Source organism: Pongo pygmaeus, chromosome X (genome assembly GCF_028885625.2).
Source record: "Pongo pygmaeus isolate AG05252 chromosome X, NHGRI_mPonPyg2-v2.0_pri, whole genome shotgun sequence".
NCBI lineage: Eukaryota > Metazoa > Chordata > Mammalia > Primates > Hominidae > Pongo > Pongo pygmaeus.
The window spans coordinates 36,871,861-36,899,439 of record NC_072396.2 but is presented as its reverse complement, the minus strand read 5'-3'; the positions used below and the strand labels follow the sequence as shown (position 1 = coordinate 36,899,439).

Here is a 27,579-nt window from a genome sequence, read left to right as displayed (position 1 = left end):
GGAATTACAAATGCAAAAGCATCTTATTTAAACATGATTTAATTTGGTTTTTAACATCATAATTTAAATTTATTTTTAAACATTAGCTAGCATTAATATTAACTACTTAAAAACATCAATAACAATTAAGTGATATGAAGGAATACAATCATGTAGACAGAAATAGAGAATTGGTAATAATAGTTAACAGTAATAAATTATACTTAAATCAAATTTACACTCTTGTCTCCTGCAGGCCTAAGCAAAAAACTTTTAACTCTTTTGAAATGTTATTTTGAAGTCAAAAATTCAATATAATTATATCTTAAGGCTTGTTATTTATCCAAAGCCCTTGGATATCATTGCAATTAGCGAATTATCATAGTAAATACTGAATTCTATGGAGTTTTATGTCTTCTTTTGACAAAAAAGGAAAGAAATCAAGTAAATAAAAGAGATTGAACCTGAGTATTTACTAACACAAACCTAGAAGAGGAGGCTTTCTTTTCGCTAAATTCAGCCCTCTACATTTTGAGGTAAGAACCTGGGTTTTGTGGGGTTTTTTTTTTTTCAATTTTTAGCTAAATCCTTATCAACTGATGCTCACACCATCATGGAGGCTACAGTTATTTTCTCAAAGAAGTTACAATTACAGATCAAAGATCACTGTGGCATATCTTTTGAAGACCACATATGGATAAGTTTTGCATCAAAAATATAAAATTATCCTCCTTCCAAATTACATATTAAGAGAGACACACATAAAACAGCCTGAAAAAAGGAATAAACATGAATCTTATCAAAGCAGTAAATTAACTTGTATACAGAATAATATTATTTTAAATCAAATGAAAATGAGTAAGAAAAGAGTCATCATTTCATTGCAAGTGGTGATTACTCTTAAGCAAAAATTGCACCTTTCGCTTCATCTAGACCTTTGGCTTAGAAGAAGCAACATTTGATAAGGCTTATTCACTTTTAATAAAATTATTCATATAGATGCTTGCTGTTAATTTTGGGTTGGGAAAGAAATATCTAAAACCTCTCTTAATTGTGTAACTCCTTATGCATTTTGACCCCAAAATTATCCTTACCTTATTCAACACCGTGTCATGTAGAGTACATTCAAAGGACACCACCTTCTTAGGGAGATATGTAGGGAGTCTTTCATACATGTAGACACAAAGCATGAGCATCAGGATTGGATTTGGGTCACAGATGTCTGTGGCCTAGTTTCAAAGAAGATAAATTGAAATTAGAGGATGCATTAGTTAGAGTTCTACATAGGTAGAGAACCAATAGGATATATATCTGTATATATGTGTGCACACACACACACACACACACACACACACACATACACACACACACACATATATATATGAACGGGAATTTATTAGGAAGAATTGGCTGAACAATCACAAAGGCGAAGTCCCACAATAGGCTGGCTACAAACTGCAGAATGACAGAAGCCAATAGGGGCTCCCAGGGAAGCCAGAAGCATGGCTCAGGCCAAGTCCCAAATCCCCCAAACCAGGGAAGCTATAGTGCAGGCCCCATTCTGAGGCCAAAGGCTGAAAGCCCAAAGGAGGCTGCTGGTGCAAGTCCTAGAGTCCAAAGGCTGAAAAATCTGGAATCAGATGTCCAAGGGCAGAAGGAGAAAAAAATACATCCTGCTCCCAAAGGGAGAAAGAGATCACGACAAAAATAAAAAAGAACAAATAAACAAAAAAACAAGCAAACTGAATATCCCCCTTCTTCTGTCTCTTTGTTCTGGCCACTGCCACAGCCAATCGGATGGTAACAACCCACACTGAGGGCATATCTTCCTTTCTCAGTCCACTGACTCCTGCGTCCATCTCCTTTGGAAACACCCTCACAGATACACCTAGAAACAAAACTTTGCCAGGCATCTTGGCATCCTTCAATCCAGTCAAGTTGACACCTAATATTAACCATCAAATAAGATAATAGATAAAAATATAAAAAGAGGAAAAGCATAGTAAACCAATTATTGAATTACTTTAAAACATTTAAAATATTTGTGATTGACAATGACACTGAAATATAGATACAGCAATAATACCGCTCTGAATCAGAAGAGCTTGACCTAAGTGTTGAAAAATAAATGTGTCCTAAGTAGAACACTGATCTTGTAACCTCAGACTCTGTAAAAGCTAGTCGGAACTCAGAAGAACACTACACTCTAGAAATTATGACTAATGTGACTATTACTCCTGAAGTTAAAGATGGTAAGAGATTTTCAAGCAAAGGCCCATAGAACCAATGGCACATTAAATGGGCCTTATAGAATGCTTGAACTCCAAATATGTTCTGTTTGATGTCAGGAAAAGAGTGTATTTTTTCAGAAAAGCAAATCACTATAGGATGAGGAGATAGAGAAGCATAGTGTTTGTTCAGTAAAGAACTTCCATTTGGGTCACGCATAAGAAAAGATGGGACAATTAAGGAGAAAAAAGACTAAGGAATGCCAGGCTACATTGTGGAGGTCTTAAATGGCAGGGTGAGGGACTTGGTTTCTGAACAAGAAATAACATAATAAGAGCAACAATTCAGGCAGATCAGGTAGGGGGCAGTTGAAGAAGTACTTTTCCCAGAACAGATAAACAATAAGGCAGAGGATGTAATTACTCTGATAAACAAAATACATTAGTAATGATTACTGGAGTATATTTGAGATAAAAATCCAAAATTACAGTGCAATGATATCAGGACAATAAACATAGCCAGAACGTAAGCTGAAGCCAAAAAGTAATGTCAGGAACAGAAGAAGATAGAAGCAGTGGGGAAAAGTCATTCACAGCACAAAAGTATTGGGGTTGGTGTGAGGGATTCGAAGACATAAAAAACACCATTAATAGACAAACAACTCTGTCAGTGTCAATATACAGGGAGCTCTCTGTACTTCCACAAAATGGAAATGAAGGTCTGCTATGACTTAATGGCACATATTCAAGTTAGCAACTGAACACAATCTGAGTCCAGCCTAGAAACGCAAATAGTGTGAAAGCCAAGGAGACCCAATGTGCTATGTGGAACTAATGCACTTGATTCTGAAATTTGGCAGCAGTTTTTAGAGAATAATGACAACCCCACTGGTGATCTGCTAGTCCACATTTCCTCATGCTCTCTTATTCTTCTTGGGAAAATAGAAGAATTTGTTCTTTCTTGTTTTGTTAATTAGAAGTAAGGCTTCCCAACGAAGGTGCCTGGGCAGAAGACTGACAGAAAGAAAACTGGCCTGCCTTAGCAGGGTAGAAAGCTAACTGTGAGTGTAATTTGAGGAAAACTTGGAAATATACCAGGACCATAAAGTTTCTCATCGATATTTTGTGGTCTCACATTCTTTAAAGACAACATTAGTAAATAGATGTAGAAAAATGATTTAAGATAAGAACAAAATAAAAAAATGCAGAGTTTAATTGTCACATCCACTTTTGAAGCCTAAGAAGGTAAATTTTTAAGTGAAGAATGTGTGGCTCTGCTGGGCCCTGTGTTTGGAATCAACCTATAGGGTATGATCCGAAGAGCGCTATCTAGGGTGACGGGAGGTGTGTTTACTGGGGAAAAGAGGAGTACTAATGGCAGAACACTCTGGGCTCAAGTCTGGGATGAATCAAAGTCTTTTGACCCATGTTTTAGTGAGTACCCCATAAAATGATATAAATAGCAATATAAAAATTATTTCAAAAGCTAAACTTCGAAAAATCCAGCAATTTGGCAAATTAAAAAATACGTTTTTAATGGGAAACTATATTTAATAAGACATTATACTGAAAAACCAAATAAAAGAGCATTCTAACCTTTCCTTATACATTTAAACAAAAGTGACCTAAAGCAATCAGACTTTTGTCAACTTTAGGCTAGAAAGCCAAATGTTAAAATAAGTTAGGTTTATTTAAAACAAAAATTTCATGTGAAAGTACTTTTAAGGACATAATCATTATTTTCGCTATATAGATCTAACCAAAAATAACTTCAATTGTATTGGTCCTTTTTTTCCCCTTGATGACTATGTTTTCCTACTAGATTAACAAAATGCAGGAATGTAAACAAACAAAAAAATCATAAAAATCATAACAAAAAAATCAATAAATCTGGTAAATTAATTCAAGTCCTGCTATGACACAGTGCCATGCTCTTGATTAAGTCAATTGAATTTCCTGGGCCTCAGTTTCATCATCAGTAAATAGAAGGGGTGATAAGATCTTGAGTTTTATGCTGGATTTAATGTGCCATATCTTTTAAGGTATCACTAACTTTCAAATAAGACACCAAATATAATTAGCAGTACATAATGATACACTATAATCCTACAAAGACAGCTATTGAGTGCCTTCCCAACAATCATTTTCCCCTTTCTTCTTTACTAAGAACCTAACTTTTTGTGAATATTCTTTTTTTTTTAATTTTTAATCAACCACTGGTTAGCCACAAGAATAGGATTCAACTCTGGTCAATGATATGCTATGGGGAATATGCCGTGGGGCTGCTGGGAAAGGTTTACCTTCTGGAAAAAGAGAAGCACAAGAAAAGATGCCACTCAGCCAGCCCCAGACAGAACTGTATGAAGGTGTTATGTGAGACTTCTGCAGAAACTTGGGAGTTATTGGTGCAGAGTCCTAAAACAAAGCTAGTAGGTCAAGAATGGCTGAGCAAAACTGAATCTCTGATAACTTTGTTAAAAAACTGAACAATTATCCTTATAATCTTTGATTGTCTGGCTTTATCTTTTTATAAAATATTAAATTTCCTTATTTTTAAACCACTTTTACTCAAGAATTCTGTTCTTTAAAGCAGAAAACTTCCTAGTGATTGAGAAGGTTAATTTTAGGTGTCAATTTGACTGGATTGAGGGATATCTAAATGGCTGGTGAAGCATTGTTTCTGGGTATCTGTGAGAGTGTTTTCAGAGGAGGTTGAAGCTGAGTCAGTGGACCGAGAGAGAAACATCTGCCCTCAATGTGGGCAGACACCATCCAATCAGCTGGGGCTGGGACAAACAGGTAAGAAGAAGGAGGATTCTCTGCTCTCTCTCCCTTCCAGAGTGAGACACCTTTTCTCCTCCTGTCCTTGGACGTCAGACTAGGTTCTTCAATTTTTAGACTCTGAAACTTGCACCAGTGCTCTCTGGGGGCTCTCTGGCTCTTAGATTTGGACTAGGGGCTGCACCATTGGCTTCCCTGATTCGGAGGCTTCTGGACTGAGCGATGCCACCAGCTCTTCTGTGTTCCAGCTTGCAGGCAGCCTATCATGAGACTTCTCTGACTCTGTGTTCATGTGAGCCAATTCCCCCTAATAAATCCCCTCTCATATAGCCTACTGTTTCTGTGTCTCTAGAGAACCCTAACAAGTGATTAAAAAAAAAGAAACAAAAAAATTTAAGGACAAAATTAGAATATCTATTCACCCTTAGCTCCAATCACTACTCATTAAATTATGTGTACTAAAGCTCCATAAATGCTTATTATATTTATTTTGTTATCTATCTTTCCATGAGGGAACAAAACATGCATTCTATGCTGTGGTCAAACAATTCCATAGTATTTTTGCTTCAAATAAAAATCATGTCATGAAAAGGAGAATATGTAATATGCAATAACTGTATATTCCTACTGGCAGGATTCTCCAAAAAGACATAACATTACCCCAGCAACTTATGAAGCTAATTTTCAGGCTGCAATTAAGAACATAATAAAGAAGAAACTTAAGCATTAATAATTAAGTCCGTTGCTGAATTTTACAGGATTCAAGGGTGGACCAGTACAAGCACCAGCATTAATTCATTATGTATAAGTTCATTAGAGGGTGATGGTTTTAAATCTGCCATTTAGTGTGGTTGGTAAATCTGGGCTAATAAAGAGGGCATTGGAATTGGCTGATAAAGGTTTGGTCATTATCTGCTAAGCCGACTTTCGATTACTTCATTCATCAAATCTTGGACAACTTTTCTGCATTTTTATCTAGTAGATACTTATTTTTAAATTATTTTTGACTATACAATAAAATAAATATATTGAGCCAACATATGTGAGGAAATCAATAAGCAAAGGAGAGAGTCACAATGTATGGTTTTTCTAAACAAAGGTATTTTAAATTTCTTATGAACTCCTACCAAACTCTCAAGGGTCAGCTTAAATACTAAGTGTTCTGTGCAAATTTTCCTGGTATCCTTTTTAGAGTGACTTCTCATCCCTTTGAGTCTCATAGCATATTATTTCTATGTCTATTGTGACATTCACTGTCGCTTTGCATCAGCCTTGTTTCATGTAACTTGTGATTATTAGTCTGCAACACCTTTGAAGGCATGAGTGTAGTTTTGTCACATCTGCACCCCTGAAGGATGTATCCAGTGTCTTTCATGAGGGAGGTTAAATAATTTGTTGAATTTATGGGAATTGTAATATTTTTATTCTTCAAAACCAAAGTCTTTTATTAGAGTTTGTCCTTAAAACTCTACTATTAGAACTCTCTGACTAAAATTATTGATTGCAGTTTCCCTTTACAATTGTACCCAAAAAAAATAAATGAAAAGAAAATGAAATAAAAAGAATACAAATGTCAGGAATGGTACAAAGTGACATTAACATGCAAGTGACTTCAATACATAGAAAAAAGTGAGCAATTATAAAACTCATTTCTCCAGCAGGTGTAAGATATCATTTCGGGCACTAGTATCATCAGTCTTTCTGGATCACAGAATGAAAAACTCAGAGTTAGTTATAATAGTCTTTCTCCAATGCCCTTCTTTTGTGGCTGGTCACCAACTCTAGCAAACCTCATGATTTTTCCTACATCAGCTTATTATGCTTTAATCCTAATTAAAATGATAAGAGTAGAGAAAGTAATTACTGTACTCCTTGACCAGTTCAAATTACATTGCGATTGGTCTGTGTTCCCTGTCACCAGTTCCTCTCCTCTCGGTCCATCCTGACGATTGTTGCAAGAGTAAAGGCCTTTTATCTCCCATAATGCCCACAGGATAAATTCCTGACTTTTTATGCTGATATTCAATATCCTAGTATATGCCTATGTCTCTGTTTCCAATACCAAACTTCAACTGGGGAAACCTATTCACACAATTTCCTTAACATATGTCATTTTTTCACATTCTCCATTCTGTTCATGTTACTTCCTCTGAGCAAACAACTTTCTTTCTTACCACTACCAATGCAAATCCAATTCACCCTTCCAGGTGCCAGTTAAATTCTGTCTCTTCCACACTGTCTTTGATGTATCAGTCTGCATCACATTGATCTCTTCCTTCATCTGAATTCTATACTTCATTTTTTTCATAGATCATTATTAACAATTAAATAAATAGAGCATTATCTTTTAAGAGGCAAATATCTTGATAATTTAATGAATTTATATATTCATTAGTCAGGAATCACTTATTTTACCATTTTATTGCCCCTAAGTAACAAACAAAAGACTCATAAAATAGTAAAATTCCAATATATTTTTGATTATTGCTATTGAGGTCTTGATGTGAAAAGCCAAAAGGAATTACTACTTGGAGGTCAACATACAATTAAAATGTATATTGCCATTATGACCTCTACACAAACATTTATTTTAATACTAAAGTGAAAATTTATTTTTGCTACTAAATTAGAAGATAATAATATGACATCTATATTTAAATAAATATGCTCTTTTAGTTCATTCTTAGATTTTGAGTAATGATTATAATTCACTCAATGTTTATTTTTGGGGTTTCAGGCACTTGGACTGGAAGTACTTTCCTATTATGCACAGCTGGATGTATATAATTACACAAATTTTAAAATATCCAGTCGATTTCTGTGGAGTCATATTTCAATTTCTACATTTTAGCAATGTCTCATCAAAAGCCTGTTTCAATTTAAATTTCAAAAATATGAACAAAGCAATATTATAAATGAGCAAGCTATCAAAAGAAATTTATAAAATGTTTGTAGAATGTTTAATATAAAGGCACCCACCTGTATTTCCATGTCAAAGTCAATTTCATAAAGAGTATTTACAATAATCAGGCAATTGTGCAGATACTCTTCAGGACTTTTTGGTCGTGTGTACATATTTATAAAATGAGACTCGATCTGTAAAAGAAAAAATCAAACCTTTTGGTAATGGAATAAAAAATTCTGTTTTTTAAGTGTTCTCTATAGTTAGGCAAAGAATCATTTAAATATTAATATTTGCCAGTAATAAATTATTGCAATCAAAATGCAAGAATAAACAAAAAGGTAGTGCTGGCCATGCAGATTCAGGTGTCTGACTTGAATGTAAGACATTCGAAATAATCTGTTTACAGAAAATACACTTCAAATTTTAATCACTAAGTTTTTTTAAATAATAGAAGATCATTATGCATAAAAATGACTCTTACCAAGAATGGGCAATAGGCTCCCAACTGTGTTGCAAAAACAAGACCATCTGAAAGGTCTTTGTCAAAATTTACTATCCATCTCTCAGAAGGGATAACATCTGTTTCAAAAAAGAGGGAGAGTAAATACAACAATAGTTTTACTTTATTAAAAGATACCTATGGAAATTTGAGCAATAGTAAAAGAAAATTTTGCTTCTGCTTGGAAAACAAAAAGTATATTATATTGGAAATAAAAACAAATTTTAAGCCTCAGAAGATTAATACTATGGGAGTTACCTGTAAGGCTTTATAAACAATTGCAAGCGGTCTTCTTTATTCTATATGAGCTGCTTTGAAAAATACACTACAGTGTGGGAATGGAATAGAAATTCAATGTTTCAAAATTCCCCATTCTGTTGAGAACCTTGAGGTTGAAATGTTTAATCAATGATCATCAACATGGGTAAGGAGACTGAAAAGGCATGGAGTTACTTGTAACTTTAGAGTGCTAGTACCAGTTTCTTTATTTCTTGCAGAAATTCATCCACATGGCAGGAAAGTATGTGAAAGGAATTCAAGATTTATGGCTTAAAGAAACCAAAATTGACCTATAAAAGGCAATACAGGATGTGCGAGTAGTAAAAGGAATTCTCAATTACAGACATGATTACTATGCTGAGTCTGGAACAAAAAAAAGAGGAAGTATCTGAATTTTAAGTGAATATCTGAAATACTGACCTATATTGGGTGGAGGTTAATTTTAAACAGTGGAAATAATTCCTATGTTGAATGTGACATTTTCTTTTTCAATAAGTTTCCAAATAGCCTAGATTCTTCATGGTGTGAGACAATTTCTTGTCTGAAAGCAAGGGGCAAATGGTGATCTTTATAAATTCCCTCAAATCTCTCTACTCCCATTTTCTGTGAAGAAGAAAAACCATGACATGATACACGCATGACATGTATATTAGCTTCAAAACTGGGATTGCTTTACACCTGGAATTGGAAGACTTAATTATCTCTTGAATCACAGATGTCCTGGACACTTCACAGACAATGTCCAGTACTTTTTCATCTGAGAAGCTATGACATTGAACATTTCTATAGGATTTCTATAGCACATCGTCACAAAATCAGTCTAGCACACAGATCACTAAGGATTTTCAACTAATGCATAGCAAACAACCTCTGTATTTTTCAAAGTATTATTTCCTGATCAAGACTTATAAATAACATTTTTGATATTAGATTCGATGTAATCGAATTAATGATTTTAAATACGCATTGCCAGTTGGCTGAATAATGATAACCTACATGTGCTTCTCTTTTTTGTCCAGCTTTGATGTATAATTGGCAAATAAAGAGTATATGTATATAGAACATAAATTGTGTTTTGATATAAGTATACCTTGTGTAGTGATACCCAAAATCAAGCTAATTAACATATTCATCACTTCACATAGTCACTATTTTGTGTATATGTATGTGGTGAGAACCTAAGATGTACTCTCTTAGCTAAGTAAAATGTGCTTCTCTGAATGTATATTTGCCACCCATAGCTATCAATAAAAGCAAAATATTTCACTTTTGTAGTTAATATTTATTTTTCTATGGACTGGAAGCAATGATAACTTTTGATCTGAAAAAGGTAATTTACTAGCCTTTTACACTGATAAAGAATCAGTCAGTTAGCAGTGGACATAGACTGTATCCACCAGATAGCACATCCTTGTCTTGTACAGACATTAGAGGAGGGACAGAAATTGTCTTGAAGAAGCTTAACATCTTGTTGCTGGAAAATCACATCCATAACAGGAAAACAAGGAATTAAAAAAAAATCCTCCAATCAAAAGTCAGTGAATACATAACAATACAGCAACAACTAATGTTATCCTGTTATTTCCAGCTCCACCAATCACAACTCAGGACCACAGAATTCATTATGACACCCGCCGCACCTTATTTTGTCAACAGTGAAAAATCTCAATCTCATTATCTACAATATTTTTATGTATTGGTTAAACCCTAGCATGTATATAAAGTGCTTTCAGAATTGCAAAGCCATACCCCTGTGAGAAACTAGAGTAAGGTGTGTATGTACAGTTCTTTACACCTTTAGTCTTAGACTACAGTCATATTTCTTTACAATTAAATAAGCTCATTTCTTTTTCATTACCATCAGTGAGGTTGTCCAACATTTATAACCCAGTTATATTCATTTGTCACAGCCTGCATTTTGTCCTTAATTACTTACATATCTTGGTTGATTTTATAAAATTACTTACACTAGCATTCACTCTTTGTGGTACACACCTATAGGAACTTGAGGAATACATTTTCATGTACCTGCCATCACATTTCCATAAAGAAAAGTGTGATCACCCCCAAAATTCCAACGTGCTGCACCTTTGTAGTCAATCCCTACCCTCATCCGTTAGCACCTGGCAAACACTGATGTGTTTTTAATCTCAATAACTTCACCTTTACCAAAATGCCATAAAACTTGAATCACACAATATCAATATGTAGTCTTGTGGGGTCTTGTTGTTTTGGCTTCTTTTACTTAGTGAAATTCATTTAAGATGCACCCATGTTGTGTGAATCAATAGTCGTTGTTGTTTCCATTGTTGAGTAGTACTGTATTTGATGGATGTCACAGAGATGAGGTATTCATTCACCAATTGAAGGGCATTTGGTTTGTCTTCAGTTTAGAGGCAATTATGAAAATCTGCTATAAATTATCTCATGTAGTGCTTATTGTGATCAGCAATTCTTTTTTTAAAAAAAGTTTTATTTCCATAGGTTTTGGGGGTAACTGGTGGTATTTGATTACACGAGTAAGTTCTTCAGTGGTGATTTGTGAGATTTTGGTGCACCCAGCACCCAAGTAGTATTCACTGAACCCAGTTGGTAGCCTTTTATCCCTCACTCCCTTCTCACCCTTTCCCCATGAGTCCCCAAAGTCCATTGTATCATTCTTATGCCTTTGCATCCCCATAGCTTAGCTCCCACTTATGAGTGAGAACATATGATGCTTGGTAATTCTAACGTATTTTGGTGAAACAGCTGGAAAAGAGACTTCTGGATTATATAGTAATTGTATTCGGCAACTTATATATGTCTTTTTTCTATCTCTCCCTCTCTCTTTTTGGTGATGATGTATCTTTTCAGAACTTTTGACTATTTTTCAAATTTGGTTGTTTATTTTCTTGTTGTTGAATTTGGAGAGTTCTTTATGTATCCTGCATACAAGAAATTTGTGGAATATGTTATTCAAAAATATTTTCCCCCAGTCTGTAGCTTGTCTTTTCTTTCTCTTAATAGTGTCTTTCACAAAGCAGAGATTTTAATATGATAAAGTCCAATACATATAGATATGTGTATACATGTATATATGTGCATATATATGTATGTATATAAAAGTTGTGTGGGTTTATATTTAGATCTATGATCTACTTTGAGATAATTTTAGTACAAGATGTGAGGTATAGGTCAATGCTCATTTTTTACATATGCACTTCCAATTATTCAAGTAATATTTGTTGAAAACACTAGCCTTACTTGATTTAATTGCTTTTGCACTTTTGTAAGCAAAAACACCCAGTTGATTATATTTGTGTAGATATATTCCTTGTCTCTCAATTCTATTCTTTTGATCTACACATCTATTCTTTTGTCAATACCACCCAGTCTTAATTATTGTAGTTTCAAAATTTCTTCCACCTTTTCAAAATTGTTTTGGCTATTTTAATGGCAATGCCTTTATATATACATTTTAGAGTCAACTTATTGACATCTGTCTATAAGAATATGTGATGGTATTTTCACTGGAATTGAATTGAATCTATAGATCAATTTGATAGCCTAACAACATTTAGTTTTCCAACGTCATGTGCATGCTATATTTCTCTATTTAGTTCTCATTGATTGCTTTCATCAGTGTTTTGTAGTTTATAGCATATATATCTCTAATTTATTTTGTTATACATACTTATACTAAGTACTTAATATTAGATACTTAAGTATTTCTTCTATGTTAAATGGTATATTTTTATTTTAAATTCCAATTGTTTACTGTCAATATATAGAAATATAATTTAATTTAATTGTATAGTGACTATATATCCTCTGACCTTGATAAATGCATATAGTATTTCTAGAAGCTTTTTATAGATTGTTTGGGATTTTCTACTTGACAGAAATGTTGAATTCCAGCCCCTTTCTCGGGGCAAGAGGTAGTTTGTTATTTTCTTTTTTTTCCTTTTTCTTTCTTTTGTTTCTTTTTTTTTTTTTTTTGGCAACTGCAATGAGTATTCACCAGAGCCCTTTGGGTGACAGTATGTGTTGTCCTTAAATTAACATAGATGAACACATCTGCTCTATAAGGTATTGCTATTGTTTGAATGTCCCCTCTAAATCTCATGTTCAAATTTCATTGCCATTTCAATGGTTAATACCCACCAATAGAGGTGGGACTTTTAGGAGGTAATTAGATCATGAGAGCTCTGGCTTCATGAATGGATTAATGGTGTTATCTCAGGAGTGTGTTAGTTACATTGGGAGTCTGGCCCTCTTTTTCTCTCTTTCTTGCATGCTCTTACTTTTTATCATCTTCTCTAGCTATGGGATGCCTACCATAATGTAATAATGCAGCAAGAAGGCCCTTATCAAATGCAACCTAATTATCTTGGACTTTCCAGCCTCCAGAGTCATGACCCAAATAAACTTCTATTGTTTATAAATTACCCAATCTGTAGTATTCTGTTATAGCAACACTAAATGGACTAAGACAGATATACAGAAGTCGGAGTGAATTGCTTGCCCCTACACTAGGTACTAAGTAGTACACATTCTCCAGACTCACTTTAGTCATTTCTGAGAGCAACATGTGAAGTCTGTGGAGTAAACACCTGCAAGAAGATGCAGAGTCTATAACTGTGGCCACTAGGAGTTTCATGATCTCTCACTAGTGTATACTTGGCCTCTACCAATACACCAATCACCCTAACTCAACTATTCTTAATGGCGTCTAGCTCTATCTACAAGTAGACCATTGCTATCATCTCATTTCTTCCAGTAAAAACCAAGTCTCTCTTTGTTGCCCTGCAATCTCAGCTTTATGTTAAGGTTCAAGAAAAATAGAGAATTTGCTGCTTGTCTGACTTTCATTGTTGCTGTAAGGGTGGGAGAAAACAGTTTCCAGTTCTCTATCTCCCTGAGTAGAAACCAGGGCACCTATTTTTGTTCAACCCATCACAACTTTGAATCTGCTTTGATATTATTATTTGTTGAACACCAGTAGGCATGGGCTGTAGCTGTTCAAACAAGGCTCTCAGTAAGAATAGGATGACAATGATTCTTCCAAGGCAATGTTGCGAAAAAGTAAAGACAAAACTTCAAAGCTCTTCTCTAATCTCTGATCCTATGCCTGTATCTTGTCTTTTATACTCAAGGCTGCTGCCAACCCCTCATCACAGTTTATCACAGCTTTGATATATCAAGGATTTTCTCTACTTTTATGATAGTTCCTTTGATACAAGCTACTCTCTCTTCTATACTCCCTCTAAGGATTTGCTACCCAAAGTGAGCTAAGTGAATCAGCAGCACCTACATCAAATGGAAGCTTGTTGAAAATGCAGAATTTCTGGCCTCACCCAACACCTAGCAAAATATAAAAACATGTTAACAAAATCTCCAAGTATTCACATTATCATCTGAGACGTGTTGGTCAATGGTTGTTTTTTTTTTTTTTTGGAGAGAGAACCAGCAGTCTAATGTAGTTGTCATTTGTCAGAAACCAGAAAATTCAAGTAATGCTCTGCACATTTTTTAAATTTTTAATTTGGAAGTTATGTTTTTATCCAGTTTTACATTACATCACTTCTGATATTCAGGTATATTTAAGTAGTAATAAAAATACTGGTCTTTATAGTATTATGAATTAGAGATGTGTTTGTTAAACACAAAATTCAATCAGAAATTTCAGAAAAAATTAGTCAATTTACTTATTATGAATATAATAATTGTCACATGAATTTTATGTTAGATGACTATAACAGTACATTTTTATAAAAGTTATATTGAGATATAATTCACATAACACAAATTTCATGCAATTCAATTGTTCAATTCATTGTTGTTTAGTATATTCATATAGCTGTGCAATCATCACTACTACCTGCTTTTAAAATATTTTTATCAACACATAAATAAACTTGATATTCATTAATTGTCACTTCTCATTTCTCTCTTCCCTCATACCATGGACATATATGAATCTACATTGCATCACTATGGATTTGTCTATTATGGACATGTCATAGAAATAAAATTATAAAATATGTGCCCTTTTGTGTTCTGTTGTCTTTTATTTAGCATAATATTTTCAAGGTTCATTCATGTTGCAGCATGTACAAGTATTTCATTTCTTTTTATTGCTGAATAACATTCTACTTTGGGAATATACCACATTTTCTTTATGGATATTTGTGTTTCTAATTTTTGGCTATTATGAATAATGCTGCTATGAACATTTATGTAAAAGTTTTTTGTAATCATATATTTTCAATTATCTTGAGTATAAACTAATGAGTGGAATTGTTGAATCATATTGCTAATCTATTTCTCAAGAGACTTTTTTCATAGCAGTTTTACATTCACAGCAAAATTGTGCAAAAAGTGCAGAGATTTCCCATATACTCCCTGCCCCCATGCATGCATAACCTCTCTCATTAGTTAATCTAATTTTAACATTTTGAGAAACTACCAAACAGTTTTGCAAAGTGGTTGCACCATTTTACAATCCTTCTAGCAACATATGAGGTTTCCAATTTCTATGAATCCTTGCCAACACTTGTTATAGTCTTTATTTTTTAAATTCAAAAAATTTAATTTCTGTGGCTACATAGTAGGTGCATATATTTATGGGGTACATGAGATGTTTTGCTATAGGCATTCAATGTGAAATAAGCACATCATGAAGAATGGGGCATCCATCTCTTCAAGCATTTATCCATTGAGTTGCAAACAATCTGATAACACCATTTTAACAAGTACAGTTGTTATTGACTATAATCACCCTGCTGTGCTATCAAATAGTAGGTCTTATTCTTTCTAACTATTCTTTTTTGTACCCATTAACTATCCCCACCTCCCCCAGCCTCCCACTACCCTTCCCAGTCCATGGTAACCATTCTTCTACTCTCTGTCCATGACTTCAGTTGTTCTGATATTTAGATTCCACAAATAAGTGAGAACATGCAATGTTTGTTTATCTGTGCATGGCTTATTTCACTTAACATAATGATTTCCAGTTCCATTCATCTTGTTGTAAATGACAGGATATTGTTCTTTCTTATGGCTGAACAGTACCCCATTGTGTGTATGTATCACATTTTTTTTTATCTGTTCATCTGCTGATGGACACTTAGGTTGTTTCCAAATCTTAGCTATGGTGAACAGTGCTGCAACAAACTGTTAAGTGCAGATATCTGTTCAATACACTGGTTTCCTCTCTTTTGAATATATACCCAGCAATGGGATTCCTAGATTATACTGTAGCTCAATTTTTAGTTTTTTGAGGAACCACCAAACTGTTCTCCATAGTGATTGTACTAATTTACATTCCCCACAACAGTGTACAAGGACTCCCTTTTCTCCACATCCTCACCAGCATTTTTTATTGCCTGTCTTTTGGATATAAGCCATTCTAACTGTGGTTAAATAATATCTCACTGTAGTTTTGATTTGCATTTATCTGATGATCAATGATGTTGAGCACCTTTTTATGTGCCTATTTACCATTTGTATGTCTTCTTTTGAGAAATATCTATTCAAATTTTTTGCCTGATCAGATTATTAAATTTTTTGTACCTATGGAGTTGTTTGAGCTCCTTATATATCCTGGTTATTAATCCCTTATCAGATGAATATTTTGCAAATGTTTTCTCCCATTTCTGTGGGTTGACTCTTTACTTTGTTGGTTGTATCCATTACTGTGCAGAAGCTTTTACATTTGACTTTTTAAAAATTTTAGTTACAGAAGTTGGTGCCAAATGCTAACTTACTGTGATTTTGCTTTGTATTTCCTAAATTACTAATTATGCTGAACATCTTTTAATGTGCTTGTGGGTCATTTACTTATTTTCCTTTTAGAACTGTCTATTCAAATATTTTGCACATTTTTAAATTGGGTTGTGTTTTTATCACTGACTGTAAGTGTTTTTTATATATTCTTCATACAAGTCTCTTGCTAGATACATAATTTTGCTGTTACTGTGTCCACTGAAATATTCCTTTTTCTTCATTTTTATTTCATTAATATGATGTACTACATGGACTGGCATTTATGTTAAAACAACTTTGTACTCCTAAGATAGATTTCATCTCCTGATTATATTTTATTCTTTTTCTATATTGCTGGATTCTGTTTGCTAGTAATTTCAGATTTCCATGTCTATCTTCATAAAATATAACATAGGGCATTTTCGAATTTTGTTTTGAAGCACTTCTGAAATGAAATGAGGTATATTCTTTAACGCAGACATAGATAATCTTGCTTGTAAAAGTAGTTGAGTTATGAAGATATGTGAACTCTAAATCATTATAAGATCAGTCACATATAATAGTTATGAGTCACATGAAATGTGATATAAAGTAATGCATATAATACTTGATAGAACTTCTACATAAGTGACCAATAAACTGGAAATTAAGTAAAATATTTTCAGTATCAAGATAAAAATTGCTATGGAGAAAGACTGAATTAAAACAGAAGATGCTATAAGAAAAAAATTGAAAATAAAAAGAAAACAATTACAGAAGTTGCATATAATAGAATAGATACAATAATTTATGAATAATTTTGTGCTAGTATTTTAAAAATCTTAGATAAAGCTCATTAATTTCACAAAAATATGTTACAAAATCTCATTCAAAGAAAAACAGAAAATAAGAATAATCCTATAACAAACAATTAACTTGTTATTTAAAATCATCCCACAAAGAAAAAAATCTAGATGGTCTTATCAGTGAATACTATAAAATTCAAAAAACAAGAAATATTACTAACACAGAAACTCTTTCAATGTCTCCAAAAAAAGAATGTTCTCCAGGTAATTGTTTAAGGTTTGCATTAACTGTATTAAAAAAAATAAAATGGTAGAAAAAAATTACAGACTAATTATCATTCAAGTAAGTTAAAGCAATCAACTAAAATAACAGTAAATATTCTTTCTGGTAAGTTAAATAAAAATAATTTAACTATCATGGAAAATTTGAGTTTGTGCCAGGATGCAAGGTTAATTCACATTTTTAAATAAATTTAATTTGACAAATTAATATATATATATTCAATATTATTCATCATAAAATTCCTAGAAAAACTAAAGAGAGGAGATAACTTTCAGGATGTAATGAAAATAATCTGCAAAATAATCATATAGTAAATACCATAGTTAATAATTAAATGTTAAATATGCTCTGTTTAAGATTATACAAAAATATCAGATATAATACAAGAGCATTTATGTTAATAGAATATTCTAAAAGGCATCTTCGTATCTCAGTTTCAAGCAATATTGTAGAATTTAAATGAGCACCAAAAATATCTTATATGCCAAATTTACAAAGAAATGTATATTTTAGAATAGGTTTTAAATCCTTCAAAACCTCACTCATTTTGAGAATATAAAAAAGTGCAGAACAAAGCAAAGCAATTCACTTACAGTGTAGGAGTTATCAGGCTGATCTCAGTTTTTCACAGCTACTTAATAGGCATAACATAGTGAGGGCACTGTGCACAGTGTTCAGAGAAAAATAATAACCCCCAAATTTTATACTTAGTAAGATACCATTCACATATAAATCACACTAAGATAGTTACAAAGAGAACTAAGAGAATAGAGATTCTTGAAGTGATTAGAAAAATAAAATTATTATGCCCTCTCTCACCACTCCTATTCAACATAGTATTGGAAGTTCTGGCCAGGGCAATCAGGCAAGAGAAAGAAATAAGGGGTACTCAAATAGGAAAAGAGGAAGGCAAATTGTCTCTATTTGCAGATGACATGATTCTACATTTAGAAAACCCCATCGTCTCAGCCCAAAATATCCTTAAGCTGATAAGCAAATTCAGCAAAGTCTCAGGATACAAAATCAATGTGCAAAAATCACAAGCATTCCTATACACCAATAATAGACAAACAGAGAACCAAATCATGAGTGAACTGCCATTCACAATTGCTACTAAGAGAATAAAATACCTAGGAATCCAACTTACAAGGGATGTGAAGGACCTCTTCAAGGAGAACTACAAACCACTGCTCAACGAAATAAGAGAGGACACAAACAAATGGAAAAACATTCCATGCTTACGGATAGGAAGAATCAGTATCATGAAAATGGCCATACTGCCCAAAGTAATTTATAGATTCAATGCTATCCCCATCAAGCTACCACTGACTTTCTTCACAGAATTGGAAACAACTACTTTAAACTTCATATGGAACCAAAAAAGAGACTGCATAGCCAAGGCAACCCTGGGCAAGAAGAACAAAGCTAGAGGCATCATGTTACCTGACTTCAAACTATACTACAAGGCTACAGTAACCAAAACAGCATGGTACTGGTACGAAAACAGATATATAGACCCATGGAACAGAACAGAGCCTTCAGAAACAATACCACACATCTACAACCATCTGATCTTCAACAAACCTGACACAAACAAGCAATGGGGAAAAGATTCCCTATTTAATAAATGTTGTTGGGAAAACTGGCTAGCCATATGCAGAAAACTGAAACTGGACCCCTTCCTTATACCTTATACAAAAATTAACTGAAGCTGGATTAAAGACTTAAACATAAAACCTAAAACCATAAAAACCCTCAAAGAAAACCCGGGCAATACCATTCAGGTCATAGGCATGGGCAAAGACTTCATGACTAAAACACCAAAAGCAATAGCAACAAAAACCAAAATTGACAAATGGGATCTAATTAAACTAAAAAACTTCTGCACAGCAAAAGAAACTATAATCAGAGTGAACAGGCAACCTACAGAATGGGAGAAAATATTTGCAATCTATCCATCTGACAAAGGTCTAAAATCCAGAATCTACAAAGAAACAAATTTACAAGAAAAAAACAACCCCATCAGAAAGTGGGCAAAGGATATGAACAGACACTTCTCAAAAGAAGACATTTATGCAGCCAACAGTCATATGAAAAATGCTCATCATCACTGGTCATTAGAGAAATGCAAGTCAAAACCACAAAGAGATACCATCTCATGCCAGTTAGAATGGCGATCATTAAAAAGTCAGGAAACAGATGCTGGAGAGGATGTGGAGAAGTAGGAACACTTATACACTGTTGGTGGGAGTGTAAATTAGTTCAACCATTATGGAAGACAGTATGGTGATTCCTCAAGGATCTAGAACTAGAAATACCATTTGACCCAGCATTCCCATTACTGGGTATATACCCAAAGGATTATAAATCATTCTACTATAAAGACACATGCACATGTATGTTTATTGCAGCACTATTCACAATAGCAAAGACTTGGAACCAACCCAAATGTCCATCAATAATAGACTGGATAAAGAAAATGTGGCTCATATACACCATGGAATACTATGCAGCCATAAAACAGGATGACTTCACGTCTTTTGCAGGGACATGGATGGTACTGGAAACCATCATTCTTAGCAAACTATCACATGAACAGAAAACCAAACACTGCATGTTCTCACACATAAGTGGGACTTGAACAGTGAGAACACATGGACACAGGGAGGGAAACATCACACACCGGGGCCTGTCAGGGGGTGGGAGCCTAGGGGAGGGATAACATTATGAGAAATACCTAATGTTAGGTATTGGGTGATGGGTAGATGGGCGCAGCAAACCACCATGGCACCTGTATACCTATGTAACAAAACTGCACGTTCTGCACATGTACCCCAGTACTTAAAGTATAATAAAATAATAATAATAATAATAATTTTGAAGGGAAAAACAAAACAAAAGCAAACAAAAAGAAAAAGAAAATTATTATGGTATTTATCCATCTAATAGTGAAATGCAGTAAAAATGGAAGTTCCAGGTAACATTACACGTGGTTGAATAGTAGTAACAGAATATAAGTGTTACACATATTTATAATGTAGGCATAGTAAATGTAGCAAAAATGATGACACTGAGGGAGGAAGGTGAGAGGAAATGAGAGTACTATTTAGACAATACATTAAAAGGTAAGATTTCTTCAAAAATGAATTATCTACACAATAACTCTGAACATTATGGAATATGATAGTTGCTTGTCTCTCACATTTCTTAACTTTCTGTTTACAATGATACCACAAACACTGTTGTTTCTCTGACCATTACAAAGGGTGACAGTTTGTCCTGATAATGGGATTAAGGACAGAAGACAGCTAAATTGGAAATCACTGGAGTCAGGCATGGAAACATTGATAAAACAGTTGGTGAATAAACATATATTTACTTATGTATTTTTCTATATTTAAAAAATGCTAAATTATATGCGGATGTGTGTATATAGATTTATATAATATTTATAATTCTTTTGATTTTTTTGTAGTTCAATAAGCAACCAAGAGTTCCAATTATAAATATAATAAAAATCTTATTTAATCAGCTTGTGAATGTATTGTGAGTGATAAAAATTTCCACCTGCTACTCAAGAGACTAGACTAATTTCCAGGGCCAATGCAGCTGACTTGCTTCTTTTTACTAGAATTTATCTGACATGATAGAAGGGATTTGGGCTCTTTTGTTCACTACTACATCTCTAATCCCTAGAACAGTGCTAAACATATAAATTGGTGATTAATAGATGTTTGTTAACCAAATGATAGTTTTAGTGGCTTCTGTCCTTGTGAGGATTATTTTAAATAAATTATCATACGAAAATCAGATGATTCACTTATTTTTCCTTCAAGTTATTTACAATCTTGGCATTTATTTATTCATTTTTGGTATATGGTATGTAATACAGAGATAATTTTACCTGTATTCCGAAGTATCAGCCAATTGATCTAGCTGTATTTACTGACTGAACTAATATTTATTATGGATTTTGAAATGTCACACTCATTATACTAAATTCTATTACATACATTCATTGTTCTGAGTTCCCTATTGTGTTCAATGCAATTGTGAATATTCCTAAAATTTTAAAAAATATATTTTTTATGAATCGAGGGTGGAACAAGACAGCAGAATAAATGGCTCTACTGATCATCCCCCAGCAAAGACACAAATTTAATAACTATCTACACAAAAGAAACACCCTCATAAGAAGCAAAAATGAGGTGAACACTCACACTACCTGGCTTTAAATTCATATCACTAACAGAGGCAATAAAGAGGTAGGAAAAACAGTCTTAAATTGTGGACACCATCCCTCCCCTAAGTCTTGGCAGTTGCAGTGTGGGGCAGAGAGCATTTCTGTGCACTGGGGAGAGGGATATTGCAGCAATTGTGAAGCAGTGAACTCAGTGCTGCCCTATTATAATAGAAAACAAAACTGGACTGAACTCAGTTGATGACCAGCCACAGAGGGAACATATAAACCAGGCATAGCCATAAGGGAATCACCAATCACAGTGGTCAAAACTTGAGTTTGCACAATGCTCACCATCACAGACTAAAGCCCTCTTGGACCCTAGATGAACTTGAAAGGCAATATAGGCCATAAGGATGGCAACTCCTAGGCAAGTCCTAGTGCTGAACTGGACTCAGAGCCAGAAGACTTGGGGGCTGCAACCTATTGAGACACCAGTATAGGCAGATAAAGGAGTGCTCGCATCACCTCTTCCCTACCCCCATGCTGCACAGCTTTTGCGGCTCCAAAGGAGATTCTTTCCCTCCACCTGAGAAGAGAGGGAAGAGTTGGGAGAACCCTGTCTTGCATCTTCAATACCAGTTCAGGCACGGCAGGATAAGGAACTTTTCAGAGTTGTGAGGTCCTCTTTCTAGAACTTAGCTCCTGGACACCACTTCTAGACACATCCAGAGCCAGAAGGGAACCCACTGCCATGAAAGGAAGGTCCTAGTCTTGGCAGGATTCATCAACCACTAACCAAAGAGGCCTTGGGTCCTGAATAACCAGCAATGATACCCAGGTACAATGCTGAGGAACTTAGATGAGACTCTGAGATTTGCTGGATTCAGGTGAGACTCAGCACACCCCCAGGTGTGGTGGCTATGGGGTAAGGCTACTTTCACCTGAGAAAAGCAGAGGAAACAGTAAAGAGAACTTTGTCTTGCACCTTAGACAGTAGCATGACAACAGTGGGTAGAACACCAAGTGGGCTCCTGGAGTCCCCGATTCCAGAACTTGACCCTTGGATGGCATTTCTCAACCTGCTCTGGGACAAAAGGGCACCCACAGTTCTGAAGGGGAAGTCCCAGTCCATGCAGAAGTTACTACAAGCTTACTGAAGAGCCCTTGGGCCTAAAAAAAAACATCAGTGGTCTGGCAGTACTCACTGTGGGCCTGTGGTGGTTGTGGCCACAGGGTAACGCTCCTCTGCCTTCGGAAAGGGGAGGGAAGAGTGGAAAGGACTGTGTCTCATAGTTTTAGTGCCAGCTTAGCTGCAATACAATAGGACACCAGGTAGACTATAAAGGTTTTTGACTTTAGTCCCTGGCTGTTGAACAGCACCCCTGGACACACTTGGGACCTGAGGGAACTCACCACCCTGAAAAGAAGGAATAAGCTTAGATGGCTTTGCCACCTGATGATTGTAGAGACCCAGGACCTTGGGCAAACATAAGCAGTAGCTAGGGAGTGGTTACAGCAGGCCTTGGGTAAGACCCAGTGCTGTGCTTACCACAGTCCTAAGACTGGTAACTACAGAGGTGTCTGTGTCACTACACCCTTAGCTTCAGGTATCTCAGAACAGAGAACAAGACTTCATTTGCTTGGGAGGAAGTAAAGAAAGAGAACAAGAGTCTCTGCCTGATAATCCAGAAAATTCTTCTGGATTTTGTCCAAGACCATCAAGGCAATACCTCTGTGAGTCTGCAAGAACCAGAACACTGCTGGGCTTGGGGTGCCCCCTAAAGCAGATACAGCTTAGAACATGACATCGAAGTCCTTTTGAGTATCAGGAAAGCTAATCCAAGAAGTATGGGTACAAACAAGCCCAGACTGAGAACAGTACAATAAATGTTAAGAGTTCTTCAACGCCCAGTCACCGAAGAACATATACAAGCATCAACACTATTCAGAAAAACATGACTTCACCAAATGAACTAAATGAATCACCAAGTACAAATCACAGAGAAACACAGATAGGTGACCATTTAGACAGAGAATTCAAAATAGATGCTTTGAGAAAACTCAAAGAAATTCAAGATAATATGGAGAAGGAATTCAGAATTATATCAGGTAAGCTTAAAAAATATTAAAATAATTAAAAAGAATCAAGCAGAATTCTGGAGCTGAAACATGCAATTGGCATACTAAAAAATACATCAAAGTCCTTTAATAGCAGAATTGATCAGCAAAAGAAAGAATTACTGAGCTTGAAGATAGGCTATTTGAATATAAACAGTCAGCAGAGACAAAAGAAAAATGGAAAAAAAAGTAGCATGTCTACAAAACCTAGAGAATAACCTCAAAAGGGCAAATCTAAGAGTTGTTGACATTAGAGAGGGGGTAGAGAAAGAGATATGGGTATAAAGATTATTCAAAGGGATAATAACAGAGAACTTCCCAAACCTAGAGATAGATATCAATATCCAAGTACAAGAAGGCTATAGAACAGCAAACAAATTTAACCCAAAGAAGACTACCCCCAGCAATTTAAAAATCAAACTTCGAAAGATCAAGGATATAGACAGAATCCTAAAAGCAGTAAGAGAAAAGAAACAAATAACATACAATTGTGCTCCAATAAATCAGGCAGTGGACTCTTCAGTGGAAACCTTACAGGCCAGGACAGAGTGTCATGACATATTGAAAGTAATAAAGGGAAAAACGAAGAAAAACAAAAAAAAACCTTTTGCTTTAGAATAGTATATTCAGCAAAAATGTCCATCAAACATGTAGGAGAAATAGAGTTTATCAGACAAACAAAACTTAGGGATTTCATTAACACCATACCTGTTCTACAAGAAACGCTAAAAGGAGTAATTCAATCAGAAAGAAGGGGATGTTAATGAGCAATAAAAAAAATCATCTGATGGTACTAAACAAATTAGTAATAATAAATACACAGAAAAATGCAGAGTATAATAACATTGTAAGTGGTGTGTAAACTCCACTTTCATTGTATCAAGACTGAACAATGAGCCAATTAAAACTAATAACTACAAAAACATTACGAGACATAGACAATACTATACAATATAAAAAGAAACAATAAAAAGTTCAGAAGATGGGGAGGGATGAAGTTAAGACATAGAGTTCTTAAGGGCTTTCTTTTGGCTTGTTTGTTTGTTTAGGCAAGCAGTGTTAAGTTGTTATCAAGTTAAATAATGGGTTATAAGACAATATTTGCAAGCCTAATGGTAACTTCAAACCAAAAAACATGCAATGGATACACAAAAAATATAAAGCAAAACACTAAATCATATAATCAGAGAAAATCACCCTCACTAAAAGAAGACCGAAAGGAAAGAAAGAAGAAAGAGAAGACCAAAAAACAACCAGAAAACAAGCAACAAAATGGCAGGAGTAAGTACTTTCTTATCAATAATAATATTGAATGTAAATGAATTAAACTCTCCAATCAATACATACAGTGTGGCTGAATAGATAATAAAAAACAATACTCAATGATTTGATGATGAAAAAAACACACTTCACCTATAAAGGTACACATAGACTAAAATTATAAAGGGGTTGAAAAAATATTCCATGCCAATGGAAACCAAAAATGAGCAAGAGTCCCTATACTTACATCAGACAAAATAGATGTCAAGACAAAAACTATCAGAAGAGACAAAGAAGGTCACTATATATGATAAATTGGTCAATTCAGCAAGAGGCAAAAAAATTGTAAGCATACATGCACCAAACACTAGAGCACCCAGATATGTAAAGCCGATGCTATTAGAGCTTAAGAGAGAGATATAACCCAATATAATAATAGCTGGAGACTTCAACACCCCACTTTGAACTTTTGACAGCTCTTCCAGACAGAAAATCAACAAAGAAACATCAGACTTCATCTGCACTATAGACAAAATGGACCTAATAGACAGTTACAGAACATTTACTCTGAAGGCTACAGAATACACATTGTTTTCCTCAGCACATGGATCATTCTCAAAAACAGATTATATGTTAGGGCACAAAAAGTCTTCAAACTTTAAAAAAAAAATGAATCATATCAAGCATCTTCCCTGAACACAATGGAATAAAATGAGAAAGGAATAATGAGATAAATTTTGGAAACCATACAAATACATAGAAATTAAACAATATGTTTTCAATGACCAGTGGATTAATGGAGAAATTACAAAGGAAATTGAAAAATTTATTGAAACAAATTATAATGGAAACAACATACCAAGCCTAGGGGATACATCAAAAACAGTAGTAAGGGAGAATTTTATAGTTATAAGTGCCTGCCTTAAAAACAGGAAAACTTAAAATAAACAACCTAATGATGCATACTAAAAAACTAGAAAAGCAAGAGCAAAACAAGCCTAAAATTAGTAGAAAAAAAGAAATAATCAAGATCATAGCAGAATTAAATTCATTCAAAATGAAGAAAATAAAACAAAAGATCAACAAAATAAAAAGCCGATGTGGGCCGGGAGCAGTGGCTCATGCCTGTAATCCCAGCACTTTGGGAGGCCGAGGTGGACGGATCATGAGGTCAGGAGATTGAGACCATCCTGGCTAACATGATGAAACCCCGTCTCTACTAAAAATAAAAAAATAAAAATAAAATTACCTGGGTGTGGTGGCAGGCACCTGTAGTCCCAGATACTCGGGAGGCTGAGGCAGGAGAATGGCATGAACCTGAACCTGGGAGGCAGAGCTTGCAGTGAGCCAAGATCACGCCACTGCACTCCAGCCTGGGCAACGGAGTGAGATTCCATATCAAAAAAAAAAAAAAAAAAAAAAAAAAGCTGATGTGTTGAAAAGGTAAACAAAATTGACAAACCTTTAGACAGACCATCTAAGAAAAAAAGAGAGAAGAAAGAAAGAAGAGATGAAAAAGTAGACATTACAACTGATACCACAACAACTCAAAAGATCATTAGAAGACACTATGAGCAACTATATGCCAATAAATTGGAAAATCTAGAAGAAATGGACAAATTCCTAGACACATATAACCTACCAACTTTGAACCCTGAAGATATCCAAAACTTAAATAGAGCAATAACAAGTAACATGAATGAAGCCATAATAAAAAGTCTCCCAGTAATGAAAAGCCCAGAACCTGATGGATTCACTGCTGTATTCTACCAAACACTTAAAGAACTAATATCAATCCTATTTAAATTATTCTGAAAAACTGAGGAGGATGGAATAATTCCAAACTCATTCTACAAGGCCAGTATTACCCTGATATCAAAACCAGAGAAAGACACATCAAGAAATGGAAACTACAGGCCAATAAATCTCATGAATATTGATGCAAAAATCTTCAACAAAATGCTAGCAAACTGAATTCAAGAATACATTAAAAACAGCATTAATCATGACCAAGGAGGATTTATCCCTGGGATGTAAGGGTGGTTCAACATATGCAAATCAACAAATGTGATACATCATATCAACAGAATAAAGAATTAAAAAAATACTATTTCAATTGATGCTGAAAAAGCATGTGATAAAATTCAACATCCCTTATAAAAACCCTCAAAAAGCTGCGTATAGAAGGGACATAACATAATAACAGCTACATATGACAGACCCGAAGCTAGTATCATACCAAATGGGGAATAACTGAAAGCCTTTCCTCTGATGTATGGAACACAACAAGGATACTCACTTTTGGCACTGTCATTCAACAAAGTACTGTAAATCCTAGCTAGGGTAATCAGACAAGAAAATAAAGTAATAAGCATCCAAATTGGTAAAGAAAAAGTCAAATTATCCTTGTTTGAAGATGATATGATCTTACATTTGGAGAAACCTAAAGATTCCTCAAAAAAACTATTAGAATGAAAAACAAATTCAGTAAACTTGCAGACTACAAAATCGACATGTACAAATCAGTAGCATT

The 27,579-nt window shown here is 34.5% G+C and overlaps 1 protein-coding gene across 1 annotated transcript in view; it reads right to left on the bottom strand.

The window, feature by feature from the left end:
* CFAP47 (cilia and flagella associated protein 47) overlaps positions 1–27,579 on the bottom strand; it is a 458,984-nt gene that overhangs the window by 225,492 nt on the left and 205,913 nt on the right. The window contains exons 34-36 of the mRNA XM_054473062.2: positions 8,375–8,472; positions 7,968–8,084; positions 1,074–1,208 (exon numbers count right to left, since the gene is read on the bottom strand). Of these exons, the coding sequence (XP_054329037.1) occupies positions 1,074–1,208; positions 7,968–8,084; positions 8,375–8,472 (350 nt within the window). The remainder of the gene's footprint in view (positions 1–1,073; positions 1,209–7,967; positions 8,085–8,374; positions 8,473–27,579) is intronic.